At 46.8% G+C, this 15998-nt stretch overlaps 2 protein-coding genes across 3 annotated transcripts in view; one reads left to right on the top strand and one right to left on the bottom strand.

Moving 5' to 3' along the window:
- Positions 1–12330, bottom strand: part of LOC126524641 (monocarboxylate transporter 12-like) — a 45502-nt gene extending 33172 nt beyond the window's left edge. The window contains exons 1-2 of the mRNA XM_050172939.3: positions 12205–12330; positions 10619–10764 (exon numbers count right to left, since the gene is read on the bottom strand). Coding sequence (XP_050028896.1) covers positions 10619–10764; positions 12205–12209 — 151 coding nt within the window. The 5' untranslated portion in view covers positions 12210–12330. The remainder of the gene's footprint in view (positions 1–10618; positions 10765–12204) is intronic.
- Positions 1–15998, top strand: part of LOC126524642 (monocarboxylate transporter 14-like) — a 344518-nt gene that overhangs the window by 209124 nt on the left and 119396 nt on the right. For both annotated transcript variants that reach the window (XR_008611037.2, XM_055067407.1), the window contains exon 6: positions 7375–7463. Coding sequence is in view for 1 of the 2 variants with exons in the window: in XM_055067407.1 (XP_054923382.1) it covers positions 7375–7463 (89 nt within the window). In the remaining variant the exon portion in view is untranslated. The remainder of the gene's footprint in view (positions 1–7374; positions 7464–15998) is intronic.

Genomic DNA, 15998 nt, shown 5'->3' with positions numbered 1-15998 from the left:
GTTCATGGTCGGAAGCAAATTCCACAAGTTTCCGGCCCCTGGAATCTATTCTGGAGCTTCCCCAAGCCAAGTGATGAGCATTAAAATCTCCTGTGATAATCCAGGGTCCAGTAGTTGCCGTCAGGATGTCTCGCAATCGGTCGCCGTCGAACCGACTATATGGGGATATGTAGGCGCCGATAAGGGTGAAGGCCACTTTATTCTTTGTAATGCGGAGACACACGTATTGGTTTCCATCATGAGGCTGCACTGAGTGGGGGATGTAAGTCAGTTCTGTACGGATGTAAACAATTACTTTGCTGGGCTGCCCGCACGTTGACGCCATAAAGGCTTCGTATCCAGAGAGTCTTAGCGCTTTCGACACGTTCGGTTCACATATTACCACTACAGGAAATCGGTTCGTGAAAACGTATTGGCGGAAACATGAAATCCGTGATTTAAGTCCTCTGGCATTCCACTGGAAAATTGTCGCGCTACGCACTTCATCACGGAGTGAAGGCAGTGGAAGAGCCATTGTGCTTATGCAAGATTTGCAAGCACTGGGCTCAGGGCATCCAACACTTGAACTGCGCTTCGAGCTGTTGGCGTATTCGAGTTGCCCACAAGCGTGCGAATCGCATTTATCAAAGACTTGAGCATTGTTACAATTCTGCGGTCATGATCTGTCAGCTCATCTGGGTGAGGGGTGGAGCATTGTGGTGGCTTTCCTTGTTGGGGTTTTTCCACAGGGCTTATCCTTGGCAGTGGTGGCCATTCCTCATTCACGGCAGTCTTTTCAGATGCTCCGTTATCTATACACGGTTTGGAAACATTCTGCACTGAGGTTGGAGCAGATTCAACAGCAAGAGGCTGTGCGGCACGCGTATTCTTTGTGTGGAGAGCAGAATTCCTTGATGAGCGTCTGCGACGAGAACGACGTCGCCTGACGTCAGCAGCTGCTTCACGATGGGTCGAGCGGTCCCTCACCATTTCCTTCAAGATGGAGAGTTCTCGCCTAACTCTAGGACAATCCTTTGATGAGGCATCGTGGGGCCCTTGACAGTTCGGACACTTATAAGTTTTTGCCTGGCAGTTGCCTGCAGAGTGTTGTGCTGCACAGCGGGAACATATAGCAGACTTTCCACAGACGGCGCTCACGTGGCCGAATTTCTGACAGTTTCTGCACTGAAGCGGCTTGGGAACAAAGGGCCGGACAGCATGTCGAAAATGACCTACCTTGGAAGGCAGTCACCTTTAAAGACAATTTTCACGCATCTGGAAGTTCCGAGACGGGCCACCTGTAGTATGTGGGTCCCATGATTGGCAGGCTTTATCAAAAGTGGTAAATCCTCGCCTGAAATGGCCGCATCAATGTCATATATGACGCCTGTAGTAGTCTCTTTTCCCATCGGGATGATGGTACGGACGTTCATGCCACCGAGAACAGTGACAGCTCGCAGAGAATCTAACGCCGACGCTTGGGCGACGTCTACCGCGACAATATTCTTCCGAGGGTTGACTCGTACGTCCTCAATGCCATTTGGCAACAGTCTCTCGAGTTCAACCGACGCAACTTGCCTGTTGAGGAACCTCATGTCGGAGGGTAGCACAGGTAAGAAAAGGATGGTGTACTTCGGCGAACCCTGCGGAGTCCTCATAGTAGATGTGTCCACAGAGGCCCCAAGCATCCGCCGCTTTGCTTTCTTACTCAGGACAGTCACGTAGTCGTCGTCGGAGCTGTCGTCGCTCTCGGTCGAGTCTATCAGGGTAGCCTCGCTGTCGCTCGAGAGGCTGTTCCGCTTCCTTGAGGCTGCCGACGCGGGCGCCGCTACATCAGGTCGGAGTGCGGGTGGCTCCACTTCCATTCCCGTCAGGCAGGGAACAGTGTTCCCCGGAAGAAAGCGAGAATTACCACAAAATACTGGTGACGGAGAACAAACACTCAGCAATAGGATCACTTCGTCGTCGTCCAAAGCAGGGAGGTTAGCCAGTCCACCTAACCAAGCATGAGCTGTTGCTTTTTATAGTGAACACATGCACTGTGTTCAATGCAAATACGTATCATGTCACTAAGCAAACATGCAATTAAATTGTTCCACTATTTTTTATCACATGGATATCTCTTTTGAGAGGCAAAACAAAAACTGCCACGTCTCACAAAATTAATCAGCATTTCTTAAACCCATTTCTAACTTTTCAATGACGCTTGCTCCTATGTGTTTGTCTCCAGAGAGCATACTTAATTTTCACTTTCGCATCAGAGACATTACATAAACATACCATGTTAAGATGACTCCCCCAGACAGAGTGTTTCTACTCCTCCAAACTGAGTACTTCTGAAAATTTTGTTGAGTTAAATGGCACACCCAATATACCCACATTCTAGTTTGCTCGTCCAAATTGCATGGCAATGTATTTTGATTCTTCAGCGTGCGCTCCTCTGTACTATGTGGAGTCGCGCTGGACTGGCTCTTTTGACATCCTTGTGTCCTTGCCGCTGCCTTCTGGCGTTATATAAAACGCGTGCCTGAAAAATATCGTGTGCAAAAGTCAACAGGAGGACATGGTATAAACAACATCAAGACAGTCAAGAAGTAAGGTCATGGCACTAAAAGAAAGTCTTAGCTTTTATTCTTCCTACTGAAATGCATGCGAAACATCCAAATGACTGCAACAGTCAACTGCTAAATTAACAATTTTTAGATTTAACCGAAAAATAAATAATGGACAGTCTTCCTAGTGCAGCACCAATGTTAAAATACTTACTAATAAATAGAATATTGGTCATTGTCAGATGTCATAAGTTTGTCATTAGTGTGGTGTGTCGCAAACACCACTCGTGACAGATGCTAAGCACGGGCCCTGTGTGCCACCCGCACCATCGCTGGTTGTGCCACTGCTCAAGCCATAATTTGAGGATCATATCTGCAAACATGATGCTCAGTAGGAATGAAAATATGGTCCTCCAGTTCAATGGATATGACTGGATGTGCCTCTAAGAAAGTGCAACAGGGCTTGTTATGGCAAGCTAACCCACATTGCAAGACTAACAAGAAAGTTCACTGCGGCATGCATCTAAGCTTACTAAAAGGCATGAACTAATTTTCATTTATGAGGTGCGCAATGGAGTTCATTTTTGACAGACTCGACTACTGCTGCAGTTAGAAATACAGCATTTTACATTTTTGAAGGCATGTAAAAGTTGCAATTAGACAGCAGTTATTGGTTTATTAGACCAACTCTTTCTTTTGTGTACGACAGATGACTGGTAACACGGAATTAAAGCAACGTTTTTATTTTGATACTTCATGTCTCCACTAAAAATATTAAACCGATAAAGAAATTTTGATCTGCCATGCATTAGAAAGATGCACACATTGTGCTTGTAACCCCCAGATGAAGGGTGATTTAGCTGTTCATTTGACACAACTCTGAAACGCCAACTCACATTAGCAAATGCACAGGCATGTCCAAAACAATAAACGTATACAAAGCGCCCCTGCAATTGTAATTCCACACAACAGCCGTTATATTCGAGATTGGAGAGACAAAACAGGCCGTCGCTTGAACAGATCGCTCGGTCCTGGAAATCTAGAATTCGTGCATCGTCGCCCGGAAGTACTATGAGCGACTAGCCAATAGCGCGAAGCCGGAAATGGATGTACATCGCTCAAATTCTACCGATTATCGCGCGGAACGAGCAAACGACTGAATTTATATATGTGCAAGGATAAGAACCTACTGCAAGACCTTCAGAAATATTTTATGCTACGTTTTCCAGTAAAATACATCAACTTAAATTACTAAAGCACATGTAACGCTAGTTTCGACGCGTGTTTGCAGCCCTCATACCGGCTACACCGGGGAGATGTCGCGCAATATCGTCGCTCGCACGGAGTACTACTTGTAGGCGACGAGCGAACACGACAGCCATCTCCATCGCATCGCTCGTAGCTGTCGCGCGCAAGATCGCTTATATGAGGTTTATACTCTCTTCAACATAAAACATGAATTCCTCAGTAAGTTCATGATAACGCGCCCAACTGTCCTCTTGCAGCATGCAGCTGAATGCCTGCGGCAGAGTTCCTAACTAGCACTGGCGCTGCACGTAACTTCAGTGGTCGCAGATTACCCATGGGCGAGGCACCGTGAAGCGCTGCTTATGTATAACGAAAGCATGTCGCAGCAAAATGACCCCTTCTGTTAAGCGACTCCTCATTTCAACAGTGTTCCGTACACAGTAGACTGCCAAACTGAATAAATTCAAACACACGATAAGCACGCTCCGCATAGGCTCGGAATCATGGGCTGGTGAACAAACCATATTAAGCGTCCTCTCACCTCACGTCTTATTACACACAGCATGGTTCTGGAGCATTTGCGATTTTCAAAGCTCTTACGGATAGCGGCAAGTGATAAACTCACACGCAGTTATCGCGACGACTGGCTTTTTCGATTGAGATCGAAAGACACAGCGTGCTTGCCTAGTCCTTTGTCAATCGCGTCGGCTAAGCGCCGGTACGACTTCCTGGCGATAGCATGTCATATACGTAGAAAGTGCGCGTAAGTTAGAATTCACTTACCATGGAGGATTTGTTGGTATATCCAACGAATGACGAACGACTGTCGTGTTCTCGCGGTGACGCGATATGGCTGACACACGATCTTCCTTGGATGGCCTTCGTTGCTGTTCGCTGGACGGATCACCTTTCTCCGGTGCTGTGCTGTTCCGCGATGTTAAGAGCGCGCGCGGTGGAGCAACTCCGAGTGAAAAAGGAGAGCGATCGCTCCCCGTTCCTTTGAACTGTGGCTGCCTGTTCTCGTAGAAGTAAAACGGTTTGTTCTTTGCTCAGTACGCGTGAGTGATACATCGTCATGTTCGGGGCCAGCCCCCTACAGTGGAAGATGAAGCTTACGCTACGTTTAGTTCTCTATTGCCGCAAGAGTAGAACGGGCATTCTACCCACTCTCAGAAAGGCAGAGTGAAAAGCACATTTCATTCTCTCCTTGCTGACGAAGTAAACAATGCATTTCACTCCACTCGACATTTTGCGAGAGTAAAACAACGCTTTGAAGAGTAAATCGGCCGCTTCATTCCTGCGATAACCTTCCTAGTTTTTAGAGTGCAGATGTTGGCCGACAAATTGAAACGGTGCATCTGCAGCTCTATATCGATGACCACTTTTGACGTTTACGCTATAGAATCACCTACGGATGACTTTTCAGTTTTTCATGTTCCCTGTTGTGAGCGCCTTCCTAGCTCCGATAGCAATGAAGCGCTACGCTTCATAGAGGGCCCATACCTGAGCATCTCGGCATTGAGCAAATACAACCTTGCGAGCAAGGTGTTCTTACGCTACAACAAAGCCCTTCGCTCCAGCGCACCAGTCAAGCGCGTTTTCACTGGCGCTGAAGATGGCTTCACTAGAAAACAAGTGAAGATTACGGAAAGAAAAGTTGAAAAGCTATTCTTAGTGAAGATCAGCAACGTATGGAGCTCCGGCTTCAGAGGACGCTTTGAAAGAGTCAGGCCAGCCGGTTCTACATACTGTATTTGTTCAACATTAACAAAATGAGGCAGGAAAGTAACGTTAAATAATGGAGTATACTTTCGTAGGGTAGTAACTGGTAACTGGTATAAATTATATTTTTTAAAGGCGTGATTGTAATTATAACAGGTTACTTTTTTTAAAACATGTACAAGTCTGATAGACGATATAGGTAGATGGATAAATAGCCGGCTAGCTAGCTAGCTAGCCAGACAGACAGACAGACAGACAGACAGACAGACAGACAGACAGACAGACAGACAGACAGACAGACAGACAGACAGACAGACTGACTGACAGACAGACAGACAGACAGACAGGCACAAAGACAGACACAGATAGATAGATAGATAGATAGATAGATAGATAGATAGATAGATAGATAGATAGATAGATAGATAGATAGATAGATAGATAGATAGATAGATAGATAGATAGATAGATAGATAGATAGATAGATAGATAGATAGATAGATAGATAGATAGATAGATAGATAGATAGATAGATAGATAGATAGATAGATTGATATATAGATAGGCTTAACATGGTCATAGTGCGCAAATTATGCTAATCCCGTTCAAACGTTTTGACCCTTGAGGGATGATGCTCGATGGAAAAGCTTCAGTGCATCTATTTCTTCTGAACACATAGACACGGTGTTTCCTGTTCGCCTTTGACGTGCGCCTTATTTAGAATGATATTACTTAGGCCACAAACGCTTTTCTCAGTGAGCCGTACGGAATATTCTTAAGGATTTCACGTGTGCATAATACGTCTCGTAGCTGAGCGGGCGCTGTTTCTTCTAGTCAATGGTTCACTTGCGTGCCGTGTCGCCCCGCTATGTCGCTCCCGCTTAGAGATTGCACACCGTTCAAAGGGCTGAGGGTTCAAGTTCATTTAGGAGCATTGGCTATGAAATGGGTTTATGATTCCATGTTATAACTACAAGAGATTTTCTGGGCTGCTATAGAGTAAGGGCAGATGAAAGGCGAAATAAATTTTCGAGCGATAGCAATTATATCATTAATCGGTAATCACAGCTATTTCCCAGACCGACAAGGTATAGCGTTTGGTATAACATTCAAAAATTTGGAAGACGCTTAACCTTCCCCGTTAAGAGTGGAACGCGATAGCATTCAATGATCCGTGAGCTCTTCTCACGCTTCCCGGCAACTGGGGCTTATGTAACCGGAATTTTTACCGGGAAACGCTGCCGGCGAGCGCTAAGCACGAAGAAGAGCCTTCTGCTGAAAATGCTGCCTCCTGCATGGGCCGCAATGGATGGATGGATGCATGGATGTTATGAGCGTCCCCTTTGGAACGGGGCGGTGGGTTGCGCCACCAAGCTCTTGCTATTATACTGCCTAATGTCCCAGATAGGTTCAACACTAAAAAAAGAAAAAAAAAGAACACAATGAACTACCACACCCAAATTTTCTGATCCCCAATTTCGAACTGGGCTTTTGTACCTCTCCATTTTTTGTCGTTCCCCTACTTTTATTCCACCAATCCTCCAATCGCCTCTTACTAATGCCTATTGCGGACGTGTTTACTTTTTCCACTGCTCTCGCTGAACCCAAGGGGTTCAAGGAGGCCAGTGGTGCCTAAATCGACCGCAGGGTATACGTCCTCACATTCTCATATAAAACATGCTCCATAGTCTCCCTAGTTTTACTACAGCAAGCACAGGCTTCTTCTTCCGTGTTATATCTCGCTTCATAGGTGCGTGTTCTAAGGCATCGCGATCTCGCTTCGAAACGTAATGAGCTTCCCTTTGAATTATCATAAATGTTTCGTTTTTTCCTCTTAAGTAGTTACTCATGACAGATTTCTTTTCCATTGCAGCCACCCATGAGATTGATTCAGCCTCTCTGACTTTCTGCTTGACCTTCTTTGTTGCTGTGTTGCCCACCCTACAGGCCGCATACTTGATGGTAAGCTTCCTAGTTCTTTTCCTCCATTGTGAATCAATGTCTTTCCTGTACAGATACCTGAACACTCTCCCAGCCCATTTACATTCTTCCATATTCATCAGTCGTTCTTCATACTCAATTTTGCTGCGAGCTTCCCTCACTTCAAAATTAGTCCACCCCATATCACCCTGCCCAATCACCCTGCAATGCGGCGGAGGCGGACGCCATCTGGAGGTGTGGCAAGAAACCGGGCGCGCCGCTTTATGGCACTTGATATTTGCGCGCCCAAATCTGGCAGCTAATGGCCGCTCTATGAATAGCAGAAACGCTAGAAAAGGGCTTGTGGCTTTATTTCTTTTCGAAATTTTCGCGTAATAGAATTATGTTTTCTTCTGTATTCAAATTGCAGTCCGACGCCTATCATGTCTGTAGGTTGCGTGCAAGTCGTACTTTACAATATTTCGACACATTTAAGTTTGGGAAATTCAGTACAGTAACTTTTCTTACGCCACACGGAGTGCCGGGGTTAGCGTGGGTCCAAATTATTTTTCCTGAAACGGCATCCAACGGTGGACGCGGGAGGGCGACCCTCTAGCTTGAATAATGTTTAGAAAACACAAATTAGTGTTACTACAAATTTTGCGCATGAATGCAGCATAGCGTGGCTTGAAGTCTTCGACAAATCTGTCCGTTATCCAATCATAAGAAGCCAACAAACACTGAGAAAAAGGACAACATAGGGGAAATTACTTGTGCCTAATAAATGAAAATATAGAAACGAAATATTATTGGAAATTAAAGTGGATGAAAAAACAACTTGCCCCAGGAGGGTACCGAACCCACAACCTTCGCATTTCGCGTGTGATGCTCTACCACCCCTAATTTCCCCTATGTTGTCCTTGGTGTCAGTGTTTGTTGGCTTCTTATGATATGACTGATAAAAATCGGCACCCTCGGTTAACCCCCTCTCTTCTCGTCCGTTATCCAATGTCACATGAAGATATGGGAAATCTCTTGTGCACATCGACTCTCGCAGGGTAGAGCAAGGGCCGTGACCAGAATGTCAAACGTTCGAGATAGCGCCGATACGGTGCGAACTGGCTACATCGGCACAGTTGCGGTCCCCCTTTACGCTGTTGCACCCTTTGGCGTGGTTGGATAAGTTTGATGCAGCATTGCTTCACGGGTCACTGCGAAGCAGTGACGCGTGTAACAACACTGTTCCATTGAGTTTGGTAGTTATGTTTAGAAGCACGCAGCGATGAAGAAATAACTGTAATCTAATGTGCAGCAAAAATACGTTTGCTTTTCTTCATAGCACAATGTTCTACGATAAAATAAAGAGATTGCGTTCCTTTTCAAGAGTTTCAAGGGTGTCGTAAAAGTCGCCTTATAGGTTTTAACATAATAAAATTTAGGTGTTAACGTTATAACGAAAACACGGATAGCTACGGAAGATACGAAGACATCGAAAAAGATACCTGTCAGGGGACGCAAAGTAACAGAAAGAAAGCTGTGTAGAAGCGATCGACCCTTATTACTTGTAAAAACAAATAAACGAACTCTTCGCGAATGCTGTTCACTCGATGAAAAACTGATGCGTTTGATGGCACACGTTCGTTACGACGAGAACATCCAGCTATGCTTGTTTGATTGCGTATTTTCATGAAATTGCGTGCGTAAACCAGTCCATCTGCAGCGATAGCATAAATGGCTTTGCATATAAGCCAATTTGCATGTCACAAGCAGTGCGAGCCCAGGCGCAGAAACGCAACTGCCATCATCCTCTCCCGTCGGAGCCGTATACCACGGCTGCCACATGGGGGGAGAGCGCCGGGAGGAGAGGAAAGCTGTCGTTGCTCTCTTTCCTCTTTTTCTTTTTTTTTGATCGCGAAAGCAATTAATTATATGGACACTCAAGGTGCGTTCGCTCCGTAGGTGCCATCGCCACCGCTGTGCTGTCTCACGCAGGGGTTAGGTGTCCGGAAACCCGACAGACACTCCGCTCGCTTTGTTGCAAGAACAGCCAAGCCAAGTGAACGCACCCTCGCGCTCCCCTCAATCGGCTCTTCAGTGAAGCGAAGGCAGTGTTCCGCTTTCCGCTGCTCGCAAGACCGTTGGGCGTACGAACACCAGCTGTCGTGCTGTGCATCTGTGTGCACGCCACGCCTTGTTGCGCCGAGTAATCCGAGCTATATGCACTGGACACTTCAATTAACTAACGCTGACGGTTTTGTCTCACCTCGTATGTAAGACGCGTAATAGATATCGAGGTGTTCTTTGTGCGACGCAACAACAACTTCCTCACGTGCTGCGTTGCCTGCAACATATCGCCTCCATCCCTATTCAGTGAGCACAGTCTGAGGGGCGTCAGAACAACAATAAAAGTTGTTGCTTTGAATTGTTCGTCACCCTGCGGGTGAAACGTTCACATTTTACATTCAGTACTTCCACTGTGAATTCCTTTCATCCATTCACGGAAATTTACCGTTAAGGGTAAATCCAGTTTTAACTCCTGGCTACCCTGTTATCAGTTTTCACAACGTGAGCTATTTAGATTTTAGATAGAAGCATTTTCATAGAGGGAATGATTTTTGTAGAGCAAATGTAGCTCCCCATTACACAAGGATACATCACATTTTTAAGGGGATCACCTTATATGCCCCATGAAGCGGAAAATCTGGCGAGCGTCCCATGTTAACAAAACGGCCAGAAAACCCACGTGACCAAGTGAAGACGCCACGTCACCGCACTGGACCTGCTGCGTCTCGCACTGTGGAGTCCCACGGTGAACAGCTACGGAGTCGGACGGATGCCGTGGCCTACTACCAAAATTTGATGAGGGTCGTTTAAACTGAATTAAGCTTAGTCCAAGGTAGAGCAAGGCGGATTAATGTAATTGAGGCTGACACAGCATAGGGCAAGATGGATTAAGGTGGAATTTTTTTTAAGGTGATAACTGACACAAATCCTAACATTTTCGCATTCAAATCACGGAAGGATACTTAAGTGACTGTCACTTTTTTAAAATTGCTTAAGCATAAGAACTCTTCCACTTTGCCCCGTTTCATTACCACGGTGCTTTCCTTGGCACCAAGTAACAATTTGCACACCATTAGGCAAAGACAGTTGAAATTTTCCAAAGTACGCACTAAAGGAATGGTTTTAGACGTTACCTTTGGTATTGTTGCGGGAAGCTCTCGCACTGAAATGGTCCACCGATTTTTCTGTACCGTAACCATTGTAAGGGAATTCGGGCGGCTGCTCTGATATAACGTAGTGGCTGGCCATGGTCGATGGGCGCTCTTTAGGTGGTGGCATCCTGCATTGTTGTGAACTTTCATTGTTGACAACGAGGAATCAGTCGCGGTCTAGAAGATAGCCAGGTTTAATAACTTCAGAAAGAATTTTATGTTAAGAGCTTTAAAATGCTTATCTACTTGGAAGCCGTGCTAAACTTTTGGGCGTTCCCGGCACACTGAGGAGCGCAGATTGTGTGAAAAAAGAAACAAATTCGGGCTACTTTACATTAAACTTAGAAGGGTAAATTTGAGAAAGGTAAACATACGATAGAACTGCAGCCTTATTTGAACCCGAATAGGAAATAAAAACCACTGTGGCACAGAGATTCACTGAGTTGTTTACTAACTACATTTTATGAACGCAGCACGTATATCAATAATACGAAATAGACATCGTTTGTGGTAAAGACCCTGGCTATTTACGATGATAAAGAGAAAAGATACATTTGCAGTATAATACCAAGGTTAAGCATATTAAATGAATTTGAGCATCAACACACAAATGCAATAACGTTATTTTAAAGCGGAAATAATGCCGAGGAGAACAAAGAGAAACATCCCTACCCCTCTTTTGGAACTGATTATCCAATACAACAACACTCGCCATTTCGCCGGATGCCCAATACTCTTCGAAGCACGCTAGTATTTCTGCACCCTTCAGTAGTGTTATTTTTTAGAGTGGAGATCTCGTTCCGCAGCGCTTGCATTGATCAGACAAGGCGTTACGTTAGCGTTAGCTCTAATCAAAACTGGCATTTTTTTAAAACCACCCTGACACATTATTTACTAAGTTGGTGCGCTTACCACGGATCTTCACTAGACCTTCCTAACATTTTACATGGTGAAGCACACACATCTGGCAAAGCAACCAGACTGCGGGCGCCCCCTTATGCGCTCCCTGCAGCGGGCACCCCCTTATCAGCACAATATGCACGCGCGTAATTGAAAAAAATAACTTAGTTGCAATACACCCTCTTGATTTGCTTATTTGTTTATAACACATTGTAAGTGTTAGGAACCAATAAAATATTTGCCCGGCTTTTGTACCACGCTAACCTGTCATTTTATTTAGTTTTCCGTGTTGTTCTTGGGCTGTCAAACTATGAAGTTAAATGACACACCCAGTCATATAGCCTGGTCCACGAGATCAACAACAATCAAATATTGCCAGGTTTCAGAGCAGAAGTGTGAGGGCAGAATTAGAGCAGATAATTAGAAAATAGCGTGGTATGCAAGACTTTATGTCGCCTCGAAAGTTTCAGCCCTATGATTATCCGCAGTATGCCAAAGCATGAAAAAAACCTGAACAAGGACTGCCGGTGACCGTCGACGAAAGTCGCAATTGACATACAAGGTCTAGCGGCCCAAAACCGCAACCTGGCTATGCCATGTGCCAACAATGTTCTCGGCAGGTTCATAGAAACTAAGTAGAAGAATAGTTTATACTGTAGAAAACTCACCTCATCCGTCTAATCCTCAGAAGGACTGGAGATACCAAGGCATCTTACGAGAGAGGGTCAACGCTACCTGCGACGAACTAGCTCTGTCGCGAGCACGCGGAGAAAATGTTTAACTGGAGCCTAACCTTGGCGGCACCCCACTGACCGATAAACGAAGGCTCCCGCACGTGTCGAGCATGATAGGTGTTGCGATAATGTACCTATCATAAATATTTGCGCGACCATGGATACCTGTATCTAGCTTCGCCATTTATGTGCAGGAGATAAGTGCGATAAGCATGTCCGAATCTCTTTTGTAAACATCAGCCAGTTCTGATTTTATAACCAACGCGCTTCTATGGTTAAATACAAGAATGCTGATAGGTTTACGGCAGCTAGCAAGAAAGATAATATAAAATACAGGATTACCTCGAGTAAAGCGATATCCGACAAGTCTCGACGTTTTAGACTATATAGGGAATATTTTTGCTTAAGGCAACAATCAGTGAGTGGTGCAAGTGACATCGATACGTTCTGATGAAATTGGGTACCTGCTAACTATTCTGACGTGGTAGCGGTTGTGTTCAAGTATGTTTCTTTATTCTAAAGCTTGCGCTTAGACATAATACGGACGGAAAAAAACTTTAATGGAAAAAGGACCTGCGAGGTTGCCAGCCCGGGCTCAGGCCACCCGGGCATTGTGTGCGGTGAGGCATAGCCTATCCACCGCTGCCCGGGCCCGCTGGATAGCCCATAATTGGTCGTTTAGTTCTGAGCTAGTCAGAGCGCTTAGCCATCGCTCCTCGAGAAGGTCCGGTTCTTTGTCCTCTACGTATACTGAACTGATCTGTGTGCACTTCCACAAGATGTGTGCCATGTCTGCGTGTTCGTGTTTGCAGAGCTTGCAGCTAGCGTCTGGATATTGTGTTGAATTTATTCTGTTTAAGTGTACTGGGTTTCGGAACGTTCTGGTTTGCAATCTTCTCCAATCTGTTTCTTGAGACCTGTTGAGTTGTTTGTGGGGTTGTGGGTATGCTTCTCTTTGTTTCGTGTAGTGTGTCAGTATGTCGTGGTACGTGACCAGTCTGTCCCTGTCGTCTTTTATCGCTTCTTCGTCGTCGTCGCCTCCTCCGTCTTCTCCATCGCCTCCGCCGCAGTCCTTCCCCCTTCCCCGGGGGTTGCGGGGTGTTGGGCCGTCACTGGCCGTGCCGCGGTGGGTTAGTTTTCGCGCGACTCGGTGGGCCTTCTCGTTGAGGTTGGGAGGGGCACTCATGGTAACTTCTCCCATATGTGCCGGGATCCATGTGAGGTATTTGGGTGTAATTGTGCCGTTCCTAAAGTCTTCTGCTCTGTGGTTCAGGATTTTGGCCGCCTCGAAGGAGACCCAGCCCTTTGTGAAATTCCTAATAGCCGTCTTGGAGTCGCTGATTATTGTTCTGTATTGTTGCCGACCGCTGATTATAGCCAATGCGATTGCTGTTTCTTCCGCTGCCTCCGACGATCTAGTCCTTACGGAGCCCGCAGTCACGGTCTTTCCTTTCGTGCATACGACCGCCATTGCGAAGAGGGAGTTACCTTTGTCAGCGCCGACACCACCATTGTCGTCCCTGTTTCGGGGGTACCGCGCGGCGTCTACGAAGAGCACCCCCTCCCGCGCGCCGTGGTTTTTGAGAATCGTTTTCGTGCGGCATTTCCTTCTCTCTACATTGTGCACGGGGTGCATGTTCTTCGGGATATTTTCCGTGTTAATTGCGGCTCGGACGTCTGGGTGAATCTGCTTCTTGGGGCCGTTCATTCCGTGGTAGTTTATGCCGATCTTTTCCATGATTTCTCTGCCCGCCTTGGTTCCGGAGAGTCTTTCGAGTTGCGCTATTCTCTGTGCTTCTGCGATCTCCTCCAGCGTGTTATGCACCCCGAGTTGTAGTAACCTTTCGTTTCTTGTGTATTGGGGGAGACCCAGAGCTGTTCTGTAGGCTTTTCTAATGAGCGCGTCGATCCTGTCTTTGTCGGCCTTGTTCCAGTGGATGAATGCCGCCACGTACGCGACGTGGCTGATCGCGAAGGCCTGAACGAGCCGTACGACGTTTCTTTCTTTAATGCCCCTCCTGTTGTTGGAGACTCTCTGTATTAGCCGAATGGCCGCCGTGACTTTCTTTTCCAGGCGTGTTATAGTTTCCGTGTTTGTTCCCCTGGCTTCGATCCAGAGACCCAGGACTCTAATCTTTTGGACCATGGGTATCTCCGTGCCTTTCCTCGTGGTTAATCTGATTCCCCTTTTGTGTAGTTCCGCTACGTCTCTGGGCGGTTTGCCGAACCTCCTGGGGCGGTAGAGCAGGAATTCCGATTTTTCCGGCGAGCATTCAAGTCCGGTGCCCTCTAGGTGATTTTCGATTGCCTCCACCGCCCCTTGAAGCCTGTTCTCCATATCGCCTTCGCTTGCGTCTTTCGTGGTCCAAATCGTAATGTCGTCTGCATAAACGTTGTGATGCCTTCTATTCGGTCCAGTTTTTCCGATAGTCCGATCATGACGAGGTTGAAGAGCATCGGTGACACGACGCACCCTTGCGGCGTGCCAGCGCTGCCCATGTCCACCTGGATACTCTCCTCCTCGTCCAGTCTGATTCTGGCTGTTCTTCCCGTAAGGAAATTTCGGATAAAATTATACGTTCGTTCGCCCAGGCCGAGTTGCACGATTCTGTCGAGTAGGGCCGTGTGCTTGACCCTGTCGAAGGCCTTCTTTAGATCAAGTCCAAGTATTGCCCTCAAGCCCCGCCCCGTGGTACCTATGACTTGCTCCTTTAGTTGTATCATGGCGTCTTGTGTAGAGAGCCCTCTTCTGAAGCCAATCGTGTTGCTGTGGTACAGGTCGTTTGACTCCAGGTAACCGTTAACTCTACTCAGGCAAGCGTGCTCCATCACTTTACCAACGCAGGAAGTGAGAGAGATCGGCCGCATGTTCTGTATTTCTAAGGGTTTACCCGGCTTCGGGATGAGGATTACGTCGGACCTCTTCCATTCGTCGGGTATCCCGCCGTTCTGCCAGCACTCGTTGATGTAGTCTGTCAAGCGGCTCGTTGCCTGGTCGTCCAGATTCCGGAGCATCTTGTTGGTCACTTTGTCTGGGCCCGGAGCCGACTTGGTCTTGATGGTCTGCAGGACCTCCTTGATTTCTTGCTGGGAGAAATCTCTGTCGAGGTCTTCGTTGGGAGAGCCCGAGTAGTTCCGGTGTTCAACGGCTGCAGGTCTCTCAAGGTAGAGCTTGACGATTTCATCACCCATTTCACGGATGTTTCCTTTGTACTTGTGTCTGAGCTTGGTCATTTCCGCTTTCGCCGCTGTCTTCGTTCTCGACGGGTCGAGCAGGTGCTTGAGGATCTTCCACGTCTTGCCCGTGTTGATGTTGCCGTCCATGGCGTCGCATACCTCGTCCCGATCCTGATTGCATAACTGGGCGCAGTGTGCTTCGATGGTCTTGTTTAGTTCCGCGATTTTGCGCCTTAGATTTCTATTGTGTTTTTGCCCTTGCAGCCGTTTCTGGATGGATTTTTTGGCTTGTACGAGGTGCGCGAGCCTGCTGTCCATCCGCGGAGAGTGACCACCACCGTTGTCGTCGTCTTCATGTTCGCGTCGAGCCTCTCAGTCGTCCCACTCCATCTCGGTCGTGGCCTTTTCTACGTCTCGTAGCAGCTCTCCGTTCCATTCCTCTATGTTTCTTATGGGTCCCTGTTCTTTTTCGTCTCTGATTTTGCGGAATTTGTCCCAGTCTACTAGCCGGAACTTATGTTTTATTCCCTTCGTGACGCGGGCCTCTCCTA

This window comes from Dermacentor andersoni, chromosome 3 (genome assembly GCF_023375885.2).
Source record: "Dermacentor andersoni chromosome 3, qqDerAnde1_hic_scaffold, whole genome shotgun sequence".
Lineage (NCBI taxonomy): Eukaryota > Metazoa > Arthropoda > Arachnida > Ixodida > Ixodidae > Dermacentor > Dermacentor andersoni.
Note: the sequence above shows the minus strand (reverse complement) of the source record. Positions and strands in the feature narration are given on the sequence as shown.